The sequence below is a fragment of the Rhipicephalus microplus genome, chromosome 8 (genome assembly GCF_043290135.1).
Source record: "Rhipicephalus microplus isolate Deutch F79 chromosome 8, USDA_Rmic, whole genome shotgun sequence".
Lineage (NCBI taxonomy): Eukaryota > Metazoa > Arthropoda > Arachnida > Ixodida > Ixodidae > Rhipicephalus > Rhipicephalus microplus.
In genome coordinates this window covers 22,151,941-22,179,096 of record NC_134707.1, presented here as the reverse complement: position 1 = coordinate 22,179,096, position 27,156 = coordinate 22,151,941, and the positions used below count along the sequence as shown (strand labels likewise).

The 27,156-nt window shown below is 47.0% G+C and overlaps 1 protein-coding gene across 1 annotated transcript in view; it reads right to left on the bottom strand.

Moving 5' to 3' along the window:
* LOC119164259 (uncharacterized) overlaps window positions 1–27,156 on the bottom strand; it is a 123,931-nt gene that overhangs the window by 26,228 nt on the left and 70,547 nt on the right. Inside the window, exon 3 of the mRNA XM_037416408.2 lies at window positions 11,546–11,747. Coding sequence (XP_037272305.2) covers window positions 11,546–11,716 — 171 coding nt within the window. The 5' untranslated portion in view covers window positions 11,717–11,747. The remainder of the gene's footprint in view (window positions 1–11,545; window positions 11,748–27,156) is intronic.

Below are 27,156 nucleotides of genomic sequence, written 5' to 3'. Positions count from 1 at the left end.
CAGCAAGTGTGAGGAGAGCACTTTTAACTCTCCGCTAGGCTGGTGGAGCTGGGAAGTGTACAAAAGTGCATGCGATGTCAGGAGCCACGTTATACATGACGTGCACTTTTTACGCACAAGGGCTAGTCCAGACAAACCAGCACCATTGCTATTATTCGATTCATTACTTGACATCAGCGCACGCGAGAATCACGGTGAGTATCAAGGTATTTTGCATTAGCTGCTTGACTGTTCATGCATTATGCAGTTTAACTTCTCAGAGATACAATGTAGGCAATTGCGGACGCGCTCGGATAGTCGAATAGATAGAAAAATCCAGACAATCTGTAATTCGTCAAGTCGCATAGAAAAGGATGTGATTGTCCATGTACATCAGCTTTTGTTGTTGTTGTTGTTGTTGTTGTTGTTGTTGTTGTTGTTGTTGTTGCAAGAAGACGACTCGTTCGGGGAATTCCGAGGAACGCAGTAGTCTAGGCCCATTTCATTAAATGTTATCATTTAGGACGAAGAAATAAAGGTGTCAGACCCAAATAATACCATCACGCCTCGATTGGCTACGTAATCAAGTGCTACTTGTAGGTCGATTTCATCCCAACTACTTGTAGGCATTGATTCTGGCCCGTATTTTTTTATAGGTTGCGTTCCACCCTACGTTTTAAACAGCACCTCTAGCTGTAACTCACGAGGACTACGGAAGCGTGACAACTTCGTTGCTGATTTCCTAGTTGACGCAGAAGCTGCAGGCGTGCCCGGCGAGCTCCTGAATAAACATGTGGGTGACTCGTAAACACCGGTTGCCGACGTAAGTATATGCTGAAGCCGTACGGTATACCATGGGGATTGCGAGAGCTGCAATACAACGAGGCTGACAAAAGGGAATAGCCGATAACCGAAGCTCATTTACACATAGCGGACCTGGCCATGCTTGGTCTATTGTCCAGGTCAGAGTGCCCAGTTTCAACAACAGAGAGAGAGAGAGCAAAATATGTTTGCCTCTTTGCAGCCTGAAGTCACACTGAAACAAGCACTTGAGTGGTTTGAAAAAGAAGTGGACTATCAGGTCATTGGAATAAAATTGAAGATGTCACTATAGGAGCACGAAGCGAACCTTAGCCAGTGTATGTGAGATTTAGTGATGGTAGTATGCAAGTAAATACGGTCGTTGAATTTGTTCAGGAGTTATTGTCAACATTACACCCCGTTGCTGAGAGTATCAATTAATCAAAATAAGTTTATTTTCAACAAAACAAACATTTACAGTGAAAAAAGGCGGCCGGGAAAAAAAGCTGTCTACTGACAGCTTGACAAAGCCCCAGCCGCTCATCAGCATAGGATGAAGAGGTCAAGAAAGACAGTGTGCTAAGAACTTTAATTGCCAAAGATCTAATGAAATCAGCATCCTTGGAATGTGTGTCCAATTGTATAAGGAGTCAGATGGTGTTGGGTAGAGTTAATGACGCTAGAGAGACTCCGGTCGCACTTGGTGATTGAACGTTTCGGTCTAGAGGCCATGCTCAGGGTATGCTGCACCAGGCACGGTGCTGCACCAGGCACCAGGCAAGGTGCATTTTGCCGCTAAAGGTTCCTACTAGAAGCTGTAGCCCATAAAACTTACTTAAAACTCAGCATCTCTTACGTATATCTAATATGATAATAAGGACAAAGGCAGCCAATACGCATACTACATCATAATCAACAGCGGAGCTTGAAAAGTCCATCAATATCAGCACACTTGATCTTGTAGCTGATGATGGTGGGGAATTGTATTTAGGCTCTTAGTAACCGGCTGACATATTCCAATCAGCCACTCGATATGCGATTCACACAGTGTAAAGCCTGTTGCGATTCTATAATACGCTTCTGCCACGCAATACTTCATCGGCTAACGTGGTAGCTTGTCCGACATAATGACTGGGGTTTCTTTCCGAAGCACTTTCCAAGCACTGGCAAGGCTCTGTGGTATAAAGTACTCGCCTACCATGCTGAATTACTGGGTTCGATTCCGTCTCGGACCCCGATATTTATCTGGTCTTTACGAGGACCTCGCGAGTTTCAGACCCCCCGACACGGTCGTTCCCGAGGCTTTAGTCTTAAAAAAAACATAAAAGGCACACTATTCCGCATGCCAATCGACACGAGCGCACACAGACAGTGCCAGATCCCCCCCCCCCCCAACAGTCATGCGGTCATGATACAAACTAATGCTGCACGCGCGATCAAGTTGCGCGATCTGTAAGAGAACGATAAGGCAGGTAGAACTAACGCAAGCGCGTGCGCGAACAATGGAAGTCAAACATGTGCGAGCACGTGCCCTGCATGGTCGTACATGCGATATATGCAAACCAGTCCCAGCCGGCCGAACGATATCAAGGACATCGCGGTTGCCGGAACAAAAACAAAACTGCGACTCCCCACTAGTAACAGGGTTTTCGACGAAGCCAGGGGCCGGGAGGGGGGAGGACAATTAATAATTATTGGTCGGGTTTATCGACCACAACATTATGAGGGACGCCGTAACAGATGGCTCCAGAAATTGGGACCGTCTGGTGTACCTTAACGTGCATCTAAGTAGAAGCACATAAGCCTCAAAGCATTTTCGCCTCCACCAAAAAATGCAGCCACCACGGCCGGGATTAGATCCCACAGCCTCCGGGTCAGCAGCCGAGTGCCTTAGCCACTAACCACCGGGGAAAGGGCAATTCAAATTTTGCGAACCAGTGAGCTCCCCTTAACGGACATCTTGAAACATCCGCAAGCTCGTCTTCCAGCAAGAACATTTTTCGTAATTAATCTCTCGTTCACAAACTGCTTTTCCCGTCCCCGCGCGTTCAACTTTTGCCGATTCCAGTAAAGTAGTGTTAGCACCCTAAAGGGCTCTTGAAGAATAACTGCGTGAATGCCACGCCCAACTCCTTCACAGTGGGGTCACCAAACGCATTGGCAACGCCCCCTTGAGGTTTCTGCCCCAATACCCACGATGTCATGGGTTTCGACGGCGTCTATACTAAGGCCTGCGTAGTTCCTGGTCGGTAAAAATGAAGTACACTAACTTCTGAAGGAAGCCACAGAGTCTTAAGATACCGAGTTTCAGAAAATTTAGTGGAGTAACTCAGGCCGAGATACGCTAAAAACAGTAACATTTCTGACATCTCCATTCGGATATCCTGTCGGGAAAGCTAAAAGTGAAACTTTCAACATTAATTTTTCTCATCAATTATTAAAACGAAGAAATTAGTGACGCCAGAGTTCTCTGCGTTAATACTTATCAGTCTAAACTGTTTCACTCGAGTGTTCCTCTAGCTCCGCACAGACGCTGCCGAAATCACTTTATTGCCAGGAGACGAAAGCGGGGCGCCACATTTGTTACCGGGAACGGCGCACGTAAAATGCACTGAAGGCACAGCGGCAGCCTTCCGTAGCGGCTCCTCTTCCGGTATACAGCGAATGATCGAAAAGCCCGCTCCAGTCACGCGAATCGAAGCCAACAACGCCGGCGTACGGTGATGGTAAGCCGCTACCGCCGCTGCCGCCGCAACCTTGGGCGCACGTACTACATACATACAACCCTTCCGAGAGTCTGCGCGTGTTTACATTAGCACGCGTCCACCGCTGCAGACGGCACGCACTCTTGTCAAGATCGAACGCCTGAGCGTCGGTGCACACATCTGGGCAAAGCAGGAGAAGACGACGTATTGTTTGGGCAACCCGAGACTGTTTAATTGGCCATTGTGCGCGTGCGGGGCATGGCGCTGTACTTGAATCGGTCACGTGACAGTACTGCACACAGCTCGTGCAGAGTGACTCCTCGTGATCGCTGGCGTAAACAGGAAAAAAAAGGGGCTTTGAGGGAGGTAGAGATATTCACGGAATAGAGAAGACAACTTGCACGGCCACGCCTAATACAACAAAAACCCGAGCAAAAAAAGGAGCTTCCGTGCGTGGTACGTACATCAAAGAATGTGAACGCAAGAGCGCTATCAAGATATTGGTTCAAAATGGATAGCTACACAAAAGACGCCCTCTGGCACTATTTAAACGTGGTTCGAAAATGCTGTCAATTGCTAGTAAAGGCTATTGCGAACACGGGCAAACAATATCCAGGGTTTTCTGTACCAGAGCCACCATATGATTACGACAGACGCCTCTATCTTTACACCTGCGCTAAAATGCCACAGGCGCCGCTACTGCGAACATGTGTGCCAAAGATTACCTCGCAGCACGTGCACGGCATGGAATTCACAAGTATCAAAGTTACCTAGAAATCTCTCGCTCTTCTCTCAACCAGCAATGCCATATGACCAAAATCACCAGAACCATATGCATATGGACACAGCCACTAGCTGGTGTGACCTCTGGGAGCTTCAAGGTTACCACGGCCGCCGCGAGGAGTCGCGACGTTCCAGCTCCACACAGTGGAGTGTACAAGCTACGCTTTATAATTACATCAGCGCACTTGTGATCCAAGTGAAAGAGAACCAGACGTTCAAAGAAAGAAAGCAAAAAAAACGGCCTGCAAGGTCCCGACGCGTGTTGAAGTAGTGACGTGACTTCGTAGCTCCTAGCCGCCTCGTTCGGTCGAAAAAAGTAAGAAAGTGCTTAGAGTGTGCTAGAATTCTCTGTAACCGCAATCGTACTTGACCGATAAACACATTTTCAGGGCAGTCTATTTGTGAGGCGATGCACTGCGACAGTGGTGTCATGAGACGTGTACTCAAGAAATTTTTCGGAGGGCAGCTTTAACATTGTATGGGTAATGACGACACACTGAACATCTGCGTAAACTACACGTACACTAATTCCCAGGGTGCATGATATTTGCACGTTAGTTTTCTTATTATTATTGCTATTATTACACGGCTACTGCTCTGTGCCAGCAGGGAGAACATAGCGCAGGGTTGAAGTGTGCCAATTCGCAGTTCAAAAACCTGCTTTTCGATCGTTCTTGGCTCCCTGCCCAGCAAGCGTAGAGAAAAAAAGGGTCTTTGGGCATGCATGCCACACTGATGGCTTATTTCTGCCAGTCGTCACGAAACTAGCCAACGATGGTTATCTGAGGCAGGATTGCCTGATCGCGGCTTACTTATCAGACCATGGTTACGTATGTGCGTCGCGATAAAGTCAGGCAACGGGCCGAAGAGCATTCGTTAAGTCAGGTGAAATAATAAACTTCCTGTTATGATGAAAAAAAAAAGAAATCCTATGCAACTTAGCATCACCACAATCGAAGCCCATTCAGTAGTTTATGACGATGATGCAGATTCAAAAGCATAACTAAACGTAAATAAAAAATAACTACCGTAAAAACCGAAATGTAGGCCGACCAAGAAAACGCAATAGAAAGCCGACCCTCGTCTTATATACCAGTCATTGGCAGAAAAAAAAATATGCAGTCTCGCAACAATGGGCAGCTATGTGCAGCTATGTCGAAAGCCTCAATTACCATCGTGAGCATCAGCAGCAGCGCCGTTGAGCGGCTATGCACGGCCTACTGTGTTCTAGCAACACCTTTTTGCCTCGGGTATCTGCTGTCAGTCTTTCGTTTTCTTTTTTTCAATTTCCTTCATAAATGAGTGGTGGGCGACGGAAGTTTACGATAGACTTTAAGAAAGAAGTTATCGAGTATGCCGAAGCCCATGGCAGCCTGGCGGCACAACGGGCACTCGGTGCATCGGAGAAAAGCGTCCGATACTGGCGGAGCCAAAAGCAGCGCATCACAGACAACAACAACAACAACAACAACAACAACAACAACAACAACAACAACAACAACAACAACAACAACAACAACAACGTTTCGTGGACGGACGCCAGTGCACCCCGAACTGGAAACGCTACTCGCCGAATTCGTCCAAAAGCAGCGTGCAAGGTCGATACCCGTGACAGCGGAGTGCTTCCGCGTGAAAGCTCTCGAGATAGCGCGTGACCCTGGGCTCACGATGGTGCAATTCAAGGGATCGCCATCGTGGGTGCGCCGACTTACGAAGCAGAAGGGCTCTGCGCTGAGGCGGCGTACTTCCGTCTTTCCGCAAATGCTGCGTCAGTAACGAATTGAATGGAACGGAGGACGATGCACTCTGGGACGTTACTTGCGAAGAACAGACGTCGTCGCACTCAAGTTCAGACGAATATGAGTGACAGCACATTGCGGCCTTCTGGCGTTTACCTACATAAGATATTAGTGTCCAAATAGAAATCAATGTCGCGGAGGTGCAGCTGGTTGTGTCGCGTATTTACCGAGGTAAAGGTGCGCCGCGATACTTTGCGATTTTTAGATGCGGAAGCATCTTATACTCGCGCCTTGTAGTGCGCCGTCCGCGCCGTCCGCACCGCTTCTCAAACATTCGACAGCTGACGCGCGCGCATGCGCCGTCGCGCCGTCGCCCACTCTTCCACCATCTGTGCATCCCTTCCTCCTCTACACACCGCGCGTGCTTCACTCCTCCACCATCTGTGCACCCTTCCTCCTCTACACACCGCGTTCGACATCTACAATTCTCCTGATTCTCCAGTGGACGCGCATGTGGCGTCGCGCTTCGAGAATATTCAACAGCAGACAGTGCATGCGCCGTCGAGCTGTATATATACTCAAGGTCGGCGCTCGCTCGCTCAGTTGCCGCTCGTCGGTTAGTTTGTACGGCGCGTCGACGTCCAAGGTCGCGGTGAAATGAATTCCAACGAATCCACAAACACAATGATCGACGTCCCTTCGACCAGCGCCGCCCTTTCGCATACGTGTGTACGTGTTCACTCATTTAACACCCCCTCCTACAACCACGTTAACCAATTTAGCCATCGACCCAAGTAAGTCGCACTTTAACACCCCGTTAACCAATTATATGCTCCGCATCCTCCTCAGTGTTCCCCCGAGGGAAGCTGCGGGCAATTTTTTAAAAAATTTTCCTTTCTCGGAGATTCTTAAGTGTAATTGCTGGAAACTGTATGTCTTGTGTTAATGTCCTTCCCAACATTGCTAGACTAGGCTCTTCTCTGGTAAACGTAGGTCCTTTCATCGCCGTATTTTATGATGCTCACCTTAAGGTATCTCAATAAGCTTCACTGCTGCTGGTAGTCTTCAATATTTTCTAATTGCCGAGCAGTGAATATTTGCACAATCTCGTCTCGCTTAGCCATTTAAGAATCTTCGCTATGGCGGCTGCATTTCCGATGGAGGCGGAAATGCTGTAGGCCCGTGTATTCAGATTTGGGTGCACGTTAAAGAAATCCAGGTGGTCAAAATTTCCGGAGCCCTCCACTACGGCGTCTCTCATAATCATATAGTGGTTTTGGGACGTTACATTCCACAAACCAATCAATCAACTCAATGTACACAGTTGTGTTTACCACCTGTCTTTGCTAGTTGTGTCGACTAACGCTAATAAAGATAACGATACATTGTGCTTGGGATGAATTAAACATCCTGCGGAATTAATGTGTCTTCTTTTCATTTCGTTGTGCAGAAAACTGTTGCAAACATTCACTTTGGGAGAGGCCCTGCAATGCTCGACTAGTCACTTGATTCGCCACTTCCCACGACTCAAAAGTTTGATTATTTCGAACAACAAAATAACCGAAAACAAACTTTCTCCATCGTTCGGGTCTAAGGCCCAATTTCATTAAATGTGCCCTGAAACACTTTTCAAGTAACCATAGATTGAATTCAGTAAAGGAGCTTATTGATTCACGAATTGAACGCCGCAAAAATTTCAAGAATCCGCCCAGTATATGAGCGGAGTTGCAAAGATTTGTCGCACGCTGCACTCGAATTCCCTCTTCTCTCGTCCCGATGAAGGCGCTGGAAGCTAAGCATGGAAGGGATGGCATGGGCAAAGAAATTACGTAACGTGTGCCTCGCGAATTTGAGCATTTTCTTTTTTTCCCTCCGAATACGCCAATTTTTCAGTGTGATCGCGGACGCACGCGTGGACAAGTCACGGCCTGTCGCGGCCATCCCTATAACGACCATGCTCACCATATTCAAATGAGCCAATGACTGATAGATGGCTTTCTACGAGTGATTTTTTAGCTTCCTTAGTCATTTGTCGAGAGAAGAGAAAGCAATTTTTACCTGACTTTGATCATTTATTGTGAATTCCAGGCAACGTGCTGCGCTATAATATTTGGCTCGCGTGTGCTCGGTAGCCTCTACAAGTGATCGGCAGCGTTTTCTGACCATGCCAAAATAGTGTAGCAGAGAAATTTAAAGCAAAAAATAAAGTAGCGCAAGGATACAGAAATAAATTACAATTTCATTAACCCTAATTCTCGTGAACATATGACACTATTTTTGTTGCAATAGAATACTGACTGCGATCAAATATTAAGTATATTTGATGTGTATGCAGGCAGTTTTTGATAGGTGGCTTCAGAAAGGGTGGGAGAACATACAAAAATGAACCTTGCGTACAGAGCAGCTTCCATTTTAACTACAATGTAAAGTTTACGTGGCTGATCCCCCAACGTACGTAGAACAATCATGGTCGTGCCGTCACGTAGGCCTATAACTCGAAGACCACAAGCTCTAGACACAGAAGAGGTTGAAGTTGGCGGCTCCTAAAGCGCGTCCCGTTGATGGCTGACGTTATTTTCGGATTGCGCGGTTGACGGACGCGGCGTCGTTTACCGCGCTCGCAGTATATAGCCGGCAAAATGTAGCAGTATCCTCCCCTCTTTGTGTCAGCGCGTCACCGTGAATCTGTCAGTCGACGAACAATCGACGCAATGCTCCGAATTCCTGCAGTGACGTTCTCGACTCCCCCTCGACGGCCACTGTCGAAAGAGCAGGTGCACAGGCTCTCCGCGATGTTGATGTTTTTTTTTTTATTGCAATGAAGACGTGCTTGAAGGCATAGTGCTTGACGCGAATGAGCGTATCGTATGCGTGCTGCGGTTGTTGTGTTCTGCGCTAAATGAAGCAGGGTTTCGTTGTATCAGTCGTTCGTTGCGTTCAACGTACGTTCATTGCAGTGCCCTCTTGTACAACACATGTCCGGTACAGCAAAAAAAAAAATCATTGCTGCAATGTCAAGGACGGGTTTGGCTGGGGAGGGGGACGGCGCTGGGTAGGATGTCAGAGGACACAGTTCGATGCAAGCGTGCCGCACCACGCAAGCGCATAGCGTCTTTCGGCGCGCATGTAAAAAAGACCGCCAATCATTATTAGTTCGTCGTGAACAAGGCGCCGATACTGGACGCCGAAAGGACAACTCTGTTGTTTATGTTCTTTTTTTTTTTTTGGTTGGCGAGAGCGCGTTAGTTCTTGAATCACACAGCCTCACTTTATCTTAAACGAATGTTAGCGCGACGTAAACAGGGACCGGAAAAAAAAAAGACAAACTACAGCGCCGACTCGCTACTAAAGTTTATTCCTAAAAGAAGTGGAATATATGACATATGAAAAAAGCAAAGCAAAGACAAGAACCAACGCGCAAGCTCAAGGTGACAAAACTGTAAATCGCTAGGCGGCTAATGAAACGTGCAAGCTATCTGTGAGATATGAAACTTCTGCACCTGATAGTGTTACGAAAGGCTGGCTGATGCAATCATCACCTTCCAGTGACATGTAAGCCTTACTCTAATCCATATCCAAATAAAAGATGGCCAGCCATGGGGAGCACCTGGGCCACGGCCGGGTGATGCCATAGTGCGTCGCCAGGCCGCTAAGGCACCACAGCGGCTGAACACGCGCGCGTTACAGCCAAGTATCAAACCCAAGGAAGATAAAAAAAAATGTTGCAGTGGAAGCTCAGTTACACCTAATAAGCTGACAGTTTACAAAACGGATGTACACACGTTCAAAACGAAACAATTCGCGGGGCGTTAAAAAATCGGCAACCTGCCGTAGTCAATCCACCATAGCACAGAATGTACAGCGTCAGCTTGACAACGGAACTAGAGAATGCCCCGCTACTAAACACGTGTCTGCTCCTCACCAGCGCCTGTTCGCTCACTTGCGACCCGAACCGATTGAAGCTCCTGCTAATAACACCATGAATGACAGATGTGGCATTGTCTGTAAGGGGGGAAGTGCCCATGGCCAGATTAATTCACAGCTGGATGAACAACGGGAATCCTTGAACTCAACTTTGATAGATTAGCGCTGTAGCGCTTCGTTTGAAGACCACGGGAAACGAAGTAGCACCTATAGGTTAACTTCGTTGTAAGCGTTTCAGAAAAAGGGTCCGGAAATACTCCACATTAAGATAAATGAAATATTTGCTCTCTGCCATTATAATTACTTTTTCTGTGGTGGCAGACATCAATACATGTCTCGTGACCTCAGTTATAATCCTTTGAAATGAACAAAATTATTCTCGTATTTAGCTCACTGACATTCAGGTCAAACGAGAGGATTGGAGTCAATCCCGCATTACCACTGTAACATTCAGGAAAAGCGGACGCCAGTTGTTTTAGCAGAGCGGTAAAATCTCAGATTTAGACTGCGACACAGAAACACGAGAGAGCGCAAGTGACCTATTCTTCCAAGACGTTCAGAATGAAGCAAGTGTCCTTATATCAACTATCAATCGACTTCGCTTAGAATGTGTGCAGCCTATGCTTGCATTTATAGCACGCATGACGCACGCATACGTTAACGGCTGCAGAACTGGCACAACCGCAAGCGCTGTTGTGAACAGCGACATCACTCTGGTCGGCCGCAAGCAGCGCTAATATGTGCTCCGGTTGCCATTTCAGATATTGCAATTTCACAAGAACTAACGTGCAAACATAACTGTGGAACCCCCGGCAAAACCGCGGTTCTTTCGCCACTTGTACTAAGGCTCGCACGGCGGCCTCGCGGACTGTCTCCGTCGGCGAGCGCAGTTCATAATCAACCGCGAGTAGGGTCTTTTGCGGACCCCCGACATTTTTACTGACACCTGACGTGTTTTGCGGACACTCGACGTGTTTTACACCTGACGTCTTTTGCCGACGGGCTTTGCGGACACCTGACGTGTATTGAGGACACGGGACGTTTTTGCAGACACCTGACGTGTTTTGAGGACACGCGACGTGTTTTACACCTGACGTCTTTTGCCGACCGGCTTTGCGGACACCCGACGTGTTTTGAGGACACGCAACGTGTTTTACACCTGACGTGTTTTGCCGACGGGCTCTGCGGACACCTGACGTGTTTTGAGGACACGTGACGTTTTTGCGGACACCTGACGTGTTTTGCGGACCCCCGACGTTTTTACTGACACCTGACGTGTTTTGCGGACACTCGACGTGTTTTACACGCGACGTATTTTGCCGACGGGCTTTGAAGACACCTGACGTGTTTTGAGCACACGCGACGTTTTTGCAGACACCTGACGTGTTTTGAGGACACGCGACGTGTTTTACACCTTACGTCTTTTGCCGACCGGCTTTGCGGACACCCGACGTGTTTTGAGGACACGCAACGTGTTTTACACCTGACGTCTTTTGCCGACGGGCTTTGCGGACACCTGACGTGTTTTGCGGACGTGCGACTTTCATGTTTTAGACGCTTCGCTCTTAAAGCAAGAACAGTGAAATGAGGTCATAGTATAAGCAGAAAACTCACCTGCGCGGCCTTCTGGACGGCCGTGGCTGCCGCAACCACCCCGTCGCCGGTGGGCGTGATGGTGCCCTGGGTGTCGCCGTTGGCCTCGCGCTTGCTCTTGCGTCGCTTGACCTTGTCCTTTGGCGCCGGCGTGATGTCCGCCGAGCGCTGCTTGCCCATCTTCTGGCCCATGGCGAACGCTGTTCGATCTCGCCGTCAATTCCTGCGAAAAGAAGGAAAAAGCCGGTTACACCAATCAGCGAGCAGTAGTACAGTCACGTGACTCAAGTGTGCTAGCAGGACAACGTAAGAGACCAAAAAAGCGCGTGTTTTTAAATGCGATTCCTGGAACAGTTACCCGAGGAAAGCTGACAAAAAAAATAGTTTGTAGAACATTTCTTTATTCTTTATTCAAAAAAAACCTTACAGGCCCCAGAACAGGGCATTGGGTAAGGGGGGGAGGAATCGGAATGGTACAGACAGGTAACGAACAGTTTACAGGCAGGATCAGTGCTAGAACCAGAAGCAGTGCTCGCAGCACTGCTTCTTACCGAAGAAAAACTGCCATGCACCAGCAAGACAGCACACAAGTAATGCCAACTTTAGCAAAGAGTTATGAAACGCCGTGCGTCCTCACTTAGAAGTACGTAAAGGCTTCCGAATTCATTTTATTTTAAAATAGATACTGTGTGCCTCCTCTTTGCTTTGTGTCTGTGTTTACCCCCGCTCTCCCAGTTCGCTGAACCATCATGAATTACCAACTAGCCCACCTTTCCATCCTATTACAATAGATGCTTTTTTTTTAATCTTTCACCTTGATTAACGTTTCATTTCTCATAGTCCTTACGTACTAGGCGGCAGTGGTCTCTTACTCAAATTCCGGAAAATGACATAAAAGCTCATCGTGACTTCAGACAGCCGCAAAATCCTACTTTAGTTGTTGGAATGCAGATTATGCTACCGATTTCTGCGGAGAACCGCACGGTGGCGGAAGGGTTAAGAAAGGAAAATTAGACAACTATAAATTTGTGGCACGAAGCCACGAAGAAAGCCGTACGGATCTCTTAAGAAAGAAAAGCCTCTTAGTTCCCGATAAACACGTCCCTGTCCGGGGATCGAACTCGGTACCAACGCCTATCCGGGGTGGTCGCTCTGCACCAAATGGGCGTTCTCGTGCGGTTACTGAGAAGGCAGATTAATGAGAAAGACACGTATTCAGCGCGAGTATTCATTGTCCCACGAGAGAATTCTGCTACCGTCGAAAGTTGGAGAAAGACCTTCCGTGAAAACGTTTCACGTCGGTGAAAGGTTTTTTTGATAATTCAGGCATGAACAGCTTCGATATGCGGCGCTCGATGTTTTGCCCACGGGGAATCACTCATCGCTGTCCGAGCCCCTTCCTTATATTTATGTATTCCTTGTATTGATACCAAGGGCACTAGCTCTAACAATCAGTCAATGAATGGTTTAGACCCGTGTCCCACGGACCCCGGTGACCAAGAAAAAGCTGCCAACGCAGTCAACGGAGCACCACGTAACTCTATAGAAGGAGAAACAGCGCGAACGTCCCCTCTCGTTCACAGCGTTCAACAATCAGCGATCAGAACAAAAAGTATAAAGCCAGTATGCTTTAAAAGCAGCATGTTTGACCATTATGAATGATTCAGTGACGTATTTTTGAAACTTGATACGTGTGAACCGCACACTATCTCGTTCACAGCGTGCTACTATACTCGCATATAAAACAAAATAAAACTCAGCCAGCGTTTCAAAAGCAGAACATTTGACGATCATGAATTATTGAACGACGTAGTTTCGAAAGTTGAAATGTGTGAATCTCGAACACGCACATACTCTCGACAACAGGGACGCGCTTGTCTTCACAATTCTGTGTCGCTCGTCAAAACCTTGCTGATTAATTTGAGAATGAAATATGTCTCCGTAATAACGTATAACCAATTTTAAAAAACGTTCAAACAAAACTAGCAGATGAATTTATATTTCCGTGTGTATTTATATCAATTAACTTTCGGTGAGATGGTAAAACAATAGAGATGCGGGGCACAAAAATTTTGCGAGAGACACCTGAACCACTCAAGGGCCAAGGGCCGTTTTAAATAACCGCAGAACAGCGTGTCAGTTTTACCGAATCGATGGAGTTTGGAAGGCTTTTGGAATCGACTGGAAGGCTGGAAGGCTTTTGAAGCGTGCCCGTGCGACACAAGTATAACACCGCCCAAGCTAGCTTAGCTGACTAAGTTTGAAGGCATTTGATGACGCTAATAAGGCGTCATCAAAGGCCCCCAGGCATCCCGAGGATGAAGCGCATTACAAGCATGAAGACTTGATGAGCATACTATTTCAAAACCGCGATCAAACAGCTAGAGAGGTAGCTGAAGATTTTTTTCACTGCAATTAGGTTGGGGCGATAGCTGCATTAGTCACCCATCTTTATCCCTGTCGAATAAGGTAACAGGTTCGCTGGTCTCACGGGCTACGGGTGTATGCGTCGTATGTCCAAAGTATTTCTCTTCCTCGCAGCACTGCTTCTTACTCATATTTTTTAAGCTTTCATTGCACCTAACAACCTTTCACCTATTTTCGCAATTTTCGCCTTTTGAAAGAGTGTTCATTTATTTATTTACTTTGAAAGAGTCTTCACGGCATATTCGATGCTAACAAGACCAGCGGATGCGTATTTTACGGGCAACGGGTCTTCGTAATTTTCACTGCAACCCCTCAAAAAAAAAAAGAAAACACGAAAACCCATTTTCAAACAATAAAAAGACAAAGTAAGAAAAAGCCCGTTAAACAAAGTAAGAAATAGCCCGTTCATTAGTGCATGAGCAGGGTGCTGAGCAAAACAAGGCCCTACTATGATCAGGCAATGCCCAATAGCTTTCGTTTAGCCAAAGACCTGTTGACAGGATTCGATTCAAACACGCCCCCATATTTGACAAGCCGGCAAATGTGACAAGCCCCGGGCTCAATTATGACAAGCCCCCCACATTTCACGAGGCCCCACCACTTGACAAGCGCCCCCACTTAGGAGTGTCTGGGCCACTGTCGGGTAAAAATTATTTGCATACAGCCCTGTCACCTCAGCTCAGGCGAAGTCGCTGCATACCCCAAATTCGAAAATAAAAAGCAGCATGCAAAATAAAGTTTTCGAGAGCGGCGGTTGGTACCGCCCAAGAGAGCAACGCGGACAGGTGCTTCCATCTCTTGCACGAACCTGCAACTGTGCGGCAGCGACGGAATATCTGCTATTCGTAAACCCGCCGTATCTCGCACCTATGCTTCTAATGGGCAGAGATCTACAACGGTGAAAGCCCATTGCGAAAGGATATGAATGAATGAATGAATGAATGAATGAATGAATGAATGAATGAATGAATGAATGAATGAATGAAAGTTCGCGGCTCTCGAAACTGAAAGCACTGCGTTTAGAGGGAGCTAGAGAAACAAGCAATGAGTCAGTTTAGACTGATTTTGTTCTCACCGCTCCAACGTCGTTAATTTCACCATCACAGCTATTTACAATAACGCTGAAAATCAAGCTCACATTTCCTTTTCAAAATTTTGCGTTGAGATCGCCCGTGACGTCGCACATTAACTCGGTGCATTTCATCAAACTCGGCATGTCGTCTCTGCAGGGTCCCCTTACAGGAAAATGAACTTGGTTTTTCTGGAACCACGTAGGCCCAAAGTAGGCACCGTCAAAGACACGAAGGTGATTGGTGCGGGAAACTTCGGGTTGCGTGGCCAATCGAAATCGAATCTTTCTTTTGCGCGTTTTTCTCTCTTACTACGCGTCTTCTCGCGGTAAACGCACGTGGTTGTCTTTGATAAAACGTACTTTGCTAGCAGTATAACTAGCTAAAATTGTGTAACTTGCTAAATAATAATTGGTTAAAACGAAAAGAACTCGGTCCTTCCTTCAATCGCCCTTTCACGCAAGTTAACGCCGTAACAAAGGGGCCGATGGGGCAGCCTGCCAATCTGGGATTCACTTGCGCGAAGCCAAAGTACAGACGACGGTGCTGCGCGACTATCGAAAGCAACTGGGCGTCATCCCCCTTTGGTAGCCCCATAGCGGAGAGAGTAAACAGGCCTTCATCCCAGCACGCTTTCCAGCCTCACTCACCATTGTGTACCTTTTCTTTCATACAGTATCGTACCCCGTACGATCATTCGCTTTGCACAGCTGGCGTATGCGGAAATGAAGCAGACGGTTCACGGGACGGCGACATTTTCAACACGTTGTGGCCGCGGCTACAGTGCACATGCGCGAGGACAGCAAGAGAGCAACCAACTGGCCTGGTTGGTACACGATTGAGATGGAAATGAACATCGTATACATATACACATACTTATGTAGCATATCTGCTGCGCAGGGCCCACAACGGAGGTATACACGCTGGCACAAGATGACCTTGTTCCCAAATAAGCGATGTTGCGCTGATACAATGACCAATGTGTCTTCTTCAGCTCTAGCATCGAAGAATAATTATTTAGTTTATGAGTTTATGAAAAATTGCGGACGGACGAATTTCAGGGTTGCAGTGTCCCATTATGCCGAACGAATCTGTACAGCCATTCTTTTATCCCGAAAAACAGCATAGAATGAAACCACCTTCCCGCCTCCATTCCAACAAATATCGATGCCGACTTCAAAGGTGCTATTCAAGATACTGTTTTTTGTTAATTTGTGTTCTGTATTCTTATATGAAGGAAACAAGGTTGAAACACGCTTTTCACGCTATTTCAGTCGTCATAAATAAAGGGTTACAATAAAAAAATAGAGATCAGTTGAACAACTTGGTCATAATGCTACTCTCAAGAAGCCTTGAAAGAACAAAAGCATTCACAAAATGGTATGGTGTACAGGTCACGGGCGTTGGGGTATTCCAATAACCATTAGTGAAAAAAAAACAGACACTACCGAAAAGTACCAATACTTGCGAAGACTCGTGCCAGGCAATCAGGGTAGTGGTGTCGAGTGGGTCTGCTGCTTGATAAGGGGTATGCGTTACTAGCTATTAGTGTGTTTGAGCGAGTCACTGAGCAAAGGCTCATTGTAGATAATTGAATTAGTAAAGGGGGAAAGTACTGCTATAGACACGGGCCGATTCCACTACGTTGTACTTGGTATTGGACTATGACATGTGTGTAAAAATAAGTGGTTAACGATTTAGAGTACTAAGTGTTCTACTATGGGAGACCATAGAGCCATCCCGTGGTCTTCCCACTTGATGAGGCCGCTCCAGTGAGCCTTAGGCCGACAGCAGCCAAGTTTGCTGAGTGGCCGGGACTGGTAGCAGCTGCAACGCCAGCATACGATATAGCTATACCGCAAATGTTCTCCGCCCTTGCACAAGTTTATGTTCCAAATTTTGTCAGCATGTTTGGCTGGGGATAATACCCGCCGCCGCATTAACGGCTACGAATTATATCGCTTTAGGTGTCCTTAATATCCATCAAGTTAGTGGTACCAAGCGCTATATTTGAAGCCCGAATCTCCCAAACGTATTGATAAAGAAATTGAAAGCCGCAACAGAGGACACTCCGATAGATCGCGCCTCGTGAGAAACACCGGAGCCACCCATTTCATTTTTCGCGCCAAGAAAGGAAAAAGAAGGGGGGGGGGGGGGGTCGCAATGCTAGGCATGATCTGCCCAGGCCATTTCAAGCCGTACTCCTCGGGAGCCCCAAATTTAGTCAATACTCACCGCTTAACGCCTTGAGCAAACGTGAGCATAGGCACCTAGCAATGCAGTTTACGAGATCTGATGGTAGCGCCAGAACACGCAGCCTAGCGATTAGGCGCACCAAAACCGAGTCTTCCAATGCCTAGCCTAGCCAGAAGACGCAGCAAAAAACCGAACTCGCACGTGCATATAATTTCTTGTTTAGCTGTGAGCGAGGGGGTCACGGCTGATTATGTTAGCGTCCAGGAAGCGGTCTTTGAAAACGTGCCGAAAAGTACACGGACACTTCAGCGTGTCACTGCGTTCAGCGAACGTCCCATTTTCTTAGTATCCCCGGCGGCCGGTACCAACAATGCTGAGGCGGCCCAAAGAGCTTCGTCGCGCCCTCTGGTTCACTGTCGGGTGCATATTGTGCCTCGTTAGTTCTACATGTGTTCAACCGGGTTGAATAAGTGAACGGAGAGCTGCGTCCCGCTCGTTCCAGTCTATAGTAACGCACCACGATGGACCGAACTAGTGCAAATGAATTTATCGCACGTGAATTAGTTATTACGCGGCGCTCATAGCTTGTGCGCCCACACATAAGCTTCGTGCTGCGGAATAGACAAGGCGCACACGTGCGAATAAGACCACAGAGTTTGCGTACAACAACAACAAAAAAAGCACAAATAAGAACAGCGACAGACCTTACAGTGGTCGGATTTCGTTCCTGATGCGACGCGGCATTAAGAAGCAACAATACCTTACACAAGATTTTCCGAAGCTTAGAACAACAGAGCTGAGCTTGTTGGTAGGTATTCATTAAGCAGACGGGGCGTACAAACACGGAGGCGCGAGAGAAGTCAGACACCACAAGTGCCGTTGCAGTTAGCGTTTGCGGTGTCTCGACTTCCCGTGTCTTTGTTTGCGCGCCCTCTCTCTACAATAGTAAGTTGGAATAAGAAGGAAGGCTGGCCCGCAGTTATGGCAAAGAGTACAACTGCCGACAAAAATAAGTTACAACATGGGCACAGTGTAAGTACGGCGTCGTGGGTTGGATTGTGCGACCAGTTTCCCCAAGGAAAGCTAGTAGTGAGCAAGGCATTCAGTACCCAAAGCAGTCGATGCTGATGTATTTAGCGTGCAGTACCCGTGTCTGAACTCCTTACCTCGATGGGATAGCGCTAGCAAGTGTCGCTGTTTGTAAGTTGGTGCTCAATAAACTTCAAACAATCTGCATATGTAAAAACGTTTCGTGTGTATCTTTCGTTTTGATTACAGTATGTTTCGTGTAATTATCAGCCTCTAAATATAAGTGGACCAAACACAAGTACAGAATGAGGGAAGAAAACCCGAGCGGCCGTTGAGAATGTGTTGAGGTTTTCCAATGCAAGAGTCAAATCTGGCCGAGAAAAGAACGCTGTGATAACTGCATGTCACGCAGTCAAATAAGCTTTGTGTGGAACCGAAATCCAACACTCAAACTGAATGTATGAGGACACTTACGAGAGAGAGAGAGAGAGAAAGAGAGAGAGAGAACGATTGGCTGAAGGAAGTTTAGTTAGATGCTTTTGTAAGGAAGACCTCGTCCCATAAAAAAACTTTCGTGGTAGCCTGTAAAAGCCAAGGCGAGATAACGTGCATTGTCGACACCCACCTGGGGTGCACGGTTTCAAAAGCCACAGACCAAGCCGAAGTCGCACACGAACGCCACCCACCACACCCCCTCGACAACCATCGCCTACAGAGCACCCATCAGCCTCCCTCCCTCCCCCTCCAAGAGACAGGATATGTATGAGTCACCGCTTGCGAGAGCAACCCACCCCGCCCCCACCGAAAGGCACAGTTCTCGATTTCTGTCGGGCAACTGTGGGAGGAGAATGAAGAACCACTTCCGCGGCTGCAGATACAGATGCGAAGGCTCGACGTGTCGTCGGCTCTGAGGAGACAACGACGAGTGTTTCCGGTTTCGCTATCCGCGAGTATTACGCCACGAGCAACGGCGAGATATACGACCACCAAAGTGCCCCTCCTTCCTAGTGCGACGTATCTTTTTTATTATCATTCTGATACGTCAAAATTCAGTATTCTGCAAGGCCTGCATCAGCCTAACCTAATTTCTGGGGATATGAAGGCCAGCCGCAGCCTGACAAGCCTGGTGTTCGGCTGCCGTGGTGGTCACAAAAGGCTAAACCTCGTCTAGTCCAAGTTAACCAGTGTCCACAGAAGGTACGGCTTTCATGGACCAGTTTATGGTGCTAAAGATAAGGGATCACGACACAAACAAACGCTTTCGAACCGGGAACGTTGACTTGCCCAAAATTTCTTAAAATGTACACCGCCAAAAGAACGGCAGTCTACAGAGTTGCAAGGAGGAAGTTTTTTCAAAATCACATATGAGTAAAGCTACCTAATAGTTCCGTCTCACTTTCTCTCTATATCTCTCTCTCACACACGACACATGGCGCCAGCAAGTATAGGCGTCAAACGAAAAGGTCGCTCGCACAATTTAGAAGGGATGATTACACGCAGACATTGCCGGAATGAGGTAATCAACACTCGCACGCCACACCCCAGGCTCCTGCTTCTTTCCCCGGATCATCACTCAACGTGGCTGTCTTCGACGCCACATGACGAAGAGACGCCTCTGCGGAGATCAGCAGTTTGCGCGGAACAACTCCACTGCAGCAATTAAGTTCCATGTAAGCACGCGACAGCAGCGACACCGTGGAGTCTATTACATAAACGCTGTATCCATTCATTCAAGGGCAAACTAAAGGGATTCCAAAGTGTAACACGTCTAAGACGGATTAGTAAATTAAACTTTTCAGATCTCATTGGCGCCAATGTGACCGTGAGAGGAGTCCCTGGAGATAACAGGGGCCAAGCCCTCCCACCTCCTGCGCTGTATTTATATCTTTGACGAAGACATTGAATTTGAGCGTCAGGGTCAAGCAACTCTATGTAACTGCCGTCCAAGTTTCTCTAAAACATTTTTATAGTGTTTATCATCTCTAGATTGGGACAGTATGAAAAACATTTTTCATACAGAGAGGGAAGGGGCGGACCCTGGCACATCAAACTTCATTACTACACTATTCTATGAACATTTAGCCTACCAATGTTCCTATCTGCCTTGTTCTGGCCTTGTGCGGATGCGTAATCGTGACACATTTTTGTTGTACGTTGTTCTTGACTGTTGCTATTAGCCGACTGTAAATTAGATAACACAACTTCTCTGGCTCTGATCTCTTCGTTGACCACAAACTCACTTTTTCTACTGGCAGAACCTTTGTCGTCATCATTGTGTGATTTTACCCCCGAAAATACAAAGAATAAACAGTTTAACAACAGTTTATCAAGGTTTCAGACACTTCTACAATTAACAAGCGCTACTTTCAGTTCGCCGTCACCGGAAATTGCTCACAGCCTCATAAAAAATACGAGTTGCCACACTACCAACGTTTAAAAGACACGATCCAGCTTTTCGTCCACTCCGCGAGAGAACACACGCATCTCCTCTTCTGACGTGCTGCGCCATCAGGCGACGAGGCACCGCACTCTCTGCTGGTTGCAGCGCCTGAGACCAGGGGGCGCCCCACTCGCAAGCAGTGTCTTTCATCCACTGTCTATCGCGTGCGTGAAACGAGGCATGCCAGAAAGAAAGGAAAAGGGTTAGGTAAACGTGCGGGAAAGACAAAAAAAAAAAAAAGGCAGAAACGTTGAACGCCCTCAGTCATCACCCCACGAGGAGCGCTTGAATGCGTTCCACGGAAACGGGGGAGGAGTGGACGGAGCATATTAACGACGATTTGCGGGCGGTGAGCGACACCCTGATGAATCAGACGAATGACACGGGGCCCGCGGAAAGGCTTTGGATTTTTCTTCCGTTCGCCACCATCACTGAGGACTTCGTAGCTGGTTTGTTTTACGAATAGCTCTGCCCACGTTTACCCCCGAAGACTTTCCGAGTTACTTGCCGCTAGGGTGGCGTCAAATAAGGAAGAGAACATTAAAGCGAAGCTGAAAAGCAATTTTCGGTAGCAGACAACTGGAGCCGTCCTTCAGAATGCGCACATTTTCTTTGCCTTAACTTTGCAATTGGGAACAAATCCATGTACATTAAATAGTTGGCTCGCACGGGCCGGCGTGGACGGAGGGGTTTCTTAACGTAATGGTACTGCGACGTGGATGGTTCGATGACTTCAACACAGTATAATCACGTGGCAGTTAACCAGCTTCAGTGGTATAACGACATCGCTGGAACATTCTTGGCTTCTATGCCCCTATAAGAACCTGCATGCGATGTACCGAGAACAGTACTGTGACATTGCAAAACTACGCTCCTCGTCATCGTGGTACCCCATCATCCATCATATCCATCGTACTCCTACATCCATCATATCGATCGTACTCCAACATGGTTCCTTCAGTGACACCATCGCAAACCTTCTGTAGAGAAAACAACGTCATTTCGGTGCAACGGGGTCTTACTCGGATAAGTGCTGGCATGTCCCAAACAGATTTTCAGTAGCAATGGTTAAAAAAAGTCCGATAGGTGACATACTTGACAACAACTCTCCCCACTTCATTTCTCGGCAACAGAGTTCGATACATCGTTATCAAGCGAAACTAGGCGCGACGTTTCAGTTATTCGGATCGTACGTTTTCCCGGGTGGTACGTTTGTTCCGCGTTTATTTATTTTTTTTCCAAAACGTATGAACGAGGTCCCATTGCACCAAAGAAACGTTATCAAGCGCAAGCATTCCAATCGATGCACAGCTCCCGCCGCTAGGAACAAAACAGGCCGCCTCGTTTTCTCGGGAAAAGTTCCGAGTCAAGACGTCTTGGCCAGACCGCCGTATCGATCGTGCCTAATTGAGACGGAGAGCTTATTAATGGTCACGACTGAAAAGTCCGCCAAGCAATTACTCCGTTCTGTGCAGGAGAGAAACGAAGTTGTTTACCCACATGTGCCCAACCAGTCTACAAGAAGGCGCTGAGCAAGGTACGGTTGTACGATTACGCAGTAAGTTAGACCAGAAGATTCATTGGTGCAATAACATATTTACAAAACTCTCCAACGCACCACAATGCTATATTAATACACAATATGAAGAGATACATTCAGCAGGATATTGCTCAAGTGTCCCATGCTGATGATGGTGATGATAAAATCACATTGTATACGCGTAAGAGTGATACTACACTAGCGATTCTAACAGGACCTAAAAAGCATTATAAATAAAAGTATGAACAGCAAAGTTCGATAACTAAGGCAGAGAAAGAAGAGCCCAAAGCGAAGGGTGCTACATTGCTGAAGATGATTGATTGATATTTGGGGTTTAACGTCCCAAAACCATCACATGAATATGAGAGACGCCGTAGTGGAGGGCTCCGGAAATTTCGACCACCTAGGGTTCTTTAACGTGCGCCCGAATCTGAGCACACGGGCCTACAACATTTCCGCCTCCATCAGAAATGCAGCCGCCGCAGCCGGGATTCGATCCCGCGACCTGCGGTACATTGCTGAAGAGGCAAAAACACGATGAAAAGATTACGAAGTGTGCTGCGTTCCGACTGGCAAGAAACTGCACCATTGCGCCAAATTACTTGATGAAAATGAAAACCTTACCGGTGCGTTTCGTTTGTTGGAGTCCTCATTTCCCACGCGACAGTAAAGGCGCAGCAGAGAACGAAATAGCGCCCAGAAAGAAAAACCATAAACAAAAGCCCAGCAGCCAACCACGGATGCACCTGCTTCCCTGTCACGCCCGCAGAGGTGAAGGGTTCATTCATAATGCGCGCATCGCGAGAAACAACGCCAACGACGCCGCAAAAAGGGGGAAAACAAACGATCAACAAGGGTCACAATGCGCAGCACGAGAGGAGCATCTGCGAAAGAAGCCCACTGTCTGGGAGGACTACACCGCATGTGTCCGCATCTAGCGCCGACTTCCACAACCCTTTGGTTTTTCGTTCCGTCCTTATACCACCATTAGTGGTACGATAAGTGCATTCTAGAAACGTCGCCCGGACTTGAGCGGTTCAAGAAGTCACGTATGGCGCGTTAGGCTTCAGCAGCAACCACGCAAAAGTTTTCGATCAAAGGCTTACATGATTTGTCAGTGTCAAGACGAATAATAACCACCGTTAAAAAGTCCATCACATGCCCAATGTTTGAAAACAAGAGAAAAATAGAAAATAAGGAGCGAACAAAAAGAAACAGAAAAAAAAACAGGAAAACCAAGACGAATAACGAGTGCACATATAGTAATCGACAATTCTTGTCGAGTGATAGATATTTTTAAGGCGTCCCGCAAAATCAGGCTTCCAGAAGCAGAGTGATGAAACGGAATGGAAAGGCAAGAAGACCAACAAGACTATGCTTTAACAACAAGACTATGACTATTAACTAAAATGCATGCTATGTTCAAATCGAATAACACCCATTACAATGCAAAGTTGTTTAAAAGCCGACTTTCAGACATGGTGACAGAAGGCCAAAAGAGGAAAGGCGGAAGCATTAACTAAGTGAGCTTCCGGTTCGTTACCTTGAACTCTATGTAAATGAGAGTGGAAATACAAGGAGGGATTAAATACATTGGAAACCCAGTGGAACCACAGAGTAAAAACAAGTGACCCAGTCTACTGATGGCCAGTGTTGACATGGCACACGCTCACGTCTACTCATAGTTGACAACACGCCCTTCGCCTAGCGGAGAAATCACGAAACAACTCTTGATCTCGGAGGCTTTCGTTTAGGCAACAGCAGTTGTCTCGGGACCTACCAATACACTACTAAAACGGCAGAGGGCAGCACAGGAAAAAGAATAAGGCAAATTACTTAAGCAGTCAGCACCTGCGTATCGCAGTATGCAATCGTGGACTGGCATATATTCGATTGAATACGGTAGTAGTGTAAGCCGCCCGTTGGAAACGCTGACCCCTCTCAGGCGTGATTCGAATTACTCGGTTGCTCGTGCATTCTTTCTGTTTTCTCATTTCGCTGTGCAGGTGCTACGTCGTGCTGACCTATTCCACGGCGTGCGCGTCTTTTGGCGCGTTTTCTTCCTCGTTCTGGCGTCGTATAAGGACACGGTTTGCTGTATCTGCGCTAAGAATCGTGCGACTTGGAGCGTCCAAAACGTTAAGAAAGAACAACTACTGCAAGTCAGTTGCACGACAGTGATGTCGGACACATCGCTGATGCGATAACTTTGGACGGTCACGCAAAGCGTTCACAAGAGAAGTGCAAACGCCTGACACTGACCATGTTATCGCATTGTCGAAATGGGCCGGTAAATGATGCAACACGAAGGAAAGAAACATTTAGGGCTCGTCCCATCTGTTGCGCCCAACCTAATGAAAGCCTGCAGAGAACGAAGTCAAGGAATGTTGAGGGGATGTTAATTGTGCTGTCTGAAAGGTAATGTAGGAATTGCGACATAGACAAGAAGAAAGTAAAGGGAACACAAAGACAACTATCTACCGGAAGAACTAGAACTGAGACCTTCTAATTGCGACACTTTGTCATGCAATAACTTTTCTGTAAACCATGACGCCTGTCCACATGTTGGAATATAGAGTAGTACACAGTACAACGTAAAGGATTGACAGAATTACATCAACAGAGGTGTCGATGAAAGCTGGATTTTGGTTTCAGACGATTGCAGGTACTACAGCACTGCAGCGGAACATCATTCGACGTACAAGAGCTTCAAATGTTAAACAGAAGAATGAACCAAGTAGGGAACTGGCCTTTTCTAAGAGGTGTCGCGCCGCCTACTACTCACAGTAAAGTGAAGACCAGTTTGACTTCAGGCGCACAAGCAATTGAAAAATCAAACTGTATGAGACGCATAGGCGTCATGTAGACATGGGGGCTGTTCTATACCACGCCCCCTCGGAATCTTCTAAGGCGAAGAACTAGTGCGGCACGCCTATACGAAGTAAGTTATCAGAGAGGCATAACATACACAAACCCTGCAGAGGAGCCGTCGGTTTGCTGCCCTACGCTGGGTGCAAGGGAAGGGGGAGTAAGAGAAGGTTGAATTGAGAGATCAATGCATTTAAAATGAACCCCGAGGATAATGTGATACGATAGGACTCAGGTCGCTTCCTGCTTCAATAAATAATGTGGCAAGGCTACGAATGTTCTCATAAGAAAATGCTCTACAGTCATGGACGTTGCTCTATTTGTTGCTTCCATAGCAAATTTTCAGGAAGGTGGCTTCGAACGTTTTGTTTTCCCCACCATCTCCGTTCGCTCGAGCGCCGAAGACGAGTTGCACTGTTGCCGGCATTTCGTACGACTATATAGGACGTAACACTGTCATCAGAAAGACTTTTTTGTGAGATAAATATTCTATTACAACAGGTGTTACTACCTCCCCCACAGTAGCGCAGCCTGGGGGTGGCACACTTGGCCCATGCCCCCCCCCCCCTTCCCTCTTCGAAATATTTTTCCGCCGTTGCATACCCAGTGAGAAATGACCATTTCAAAAGACTGACACCCCCACCACCCCCCTCTAAAAAAATCTGCCTACGCCCCTGCTCCCACACGAATGACATCGTGGGCATGTAACGATGTCACGAGAAACACATTCTTGTGAAACAGACATATTACAAGTGAAGAAGAATGGCGATTTGGGCTAGTTGGTTTGAATTCATGATAATAAGGGTTGCAGCGCTAGCACGAAATGTGCTAGAAGAAACAGACGAAAGTCGAGGTACGGAAGGCAAAGAGGACAACACGAGCGCTGTGTTGTCCTCTTTGCCTTCCTGTCCTCTTTGCCTTTGCCTTTCGTGTTGTCCTCTTTGCCTTCCGTACCTCGACTTTCGTCTGTTTCTTCTAGCACATTCGTGCTCGCGCTGCAACCCTTATTATCACATTACAAGTGTTCTTAACAGATATTACACCCTAACCAAACCCGTATATTCGTTTCCGCTATCGTATACACAGGTGAACATGTATACCGGGAAAGAGAAATTAATATGGTACGAGCTCCCGCCGCACGTGACGTCACGGTGACGTCACCACCCGACAAGGCGGAAATCAGAACGGGCTGCAGCGCATAGCGGCGCGTAACAGGAGCGGTGCTAATAGGGGCGTTGCACGGTTGCTCGCTGCTACTTTATGCGATAATAGGACGAACAGACACGAGCGGCTGCAGGCAGCTGTGCGCCTGATTGCGCAATGGGGCGTGTCAATGCACTTGGGTGTCGGGAGCGTCTGCAGCCTCGTGCACCTACGGCAACCCCTTGGCAACACACACACACCGGGGACAAAAGAGTCACCAGCAATATGCCCTCACCACAGGTCGAGGCATCAGCGCGGGAATGTTTTACAGACGCTTCCTTGTTAAGAGCTACGTTGTCTTATCTCATATCTCATCTGATAAGGTCTCATAAAAAATTTGTAAATGCGGCTGCTTCTTTGTTAAAACATTTAAATTATGTGTAAATTACTGCTTTTTTTTTTGCGCATTATAGTCTGGGACGGGTTATACGGCACCTTGTCAGGCATTAATTTCCCTCTTTGCCAACCCTGCCCCTTACTTGTGTCTACTGTACTTTGTGTACTGCACTTTGTACTTTGTAGTAATAATAATAATCTAACACATCTTATCTTGCAATCATAACTCATCTTCATTTTTATTATGGGCGTTCGCTTACATTTACAGCTATTACTGTGTGCGTTATTTTTACATTTATTACCCATGCACATTGGAGTTGTTTTTAATAGCTGTATATCATTAATTAATTAATTTATTTATTTATTAGAATACCCCCAGGGCCCGTAGGGCATTACAGAGGGGGTGGGTACAACATATATAACACACAAGAAAAAAAAGACAAAATAAAGAAACAAGTGTCAGATGCGCCAATCAGGAAGGCAACATAAGTCAACTAAAAATGTACAAGAATTCAAGCACATA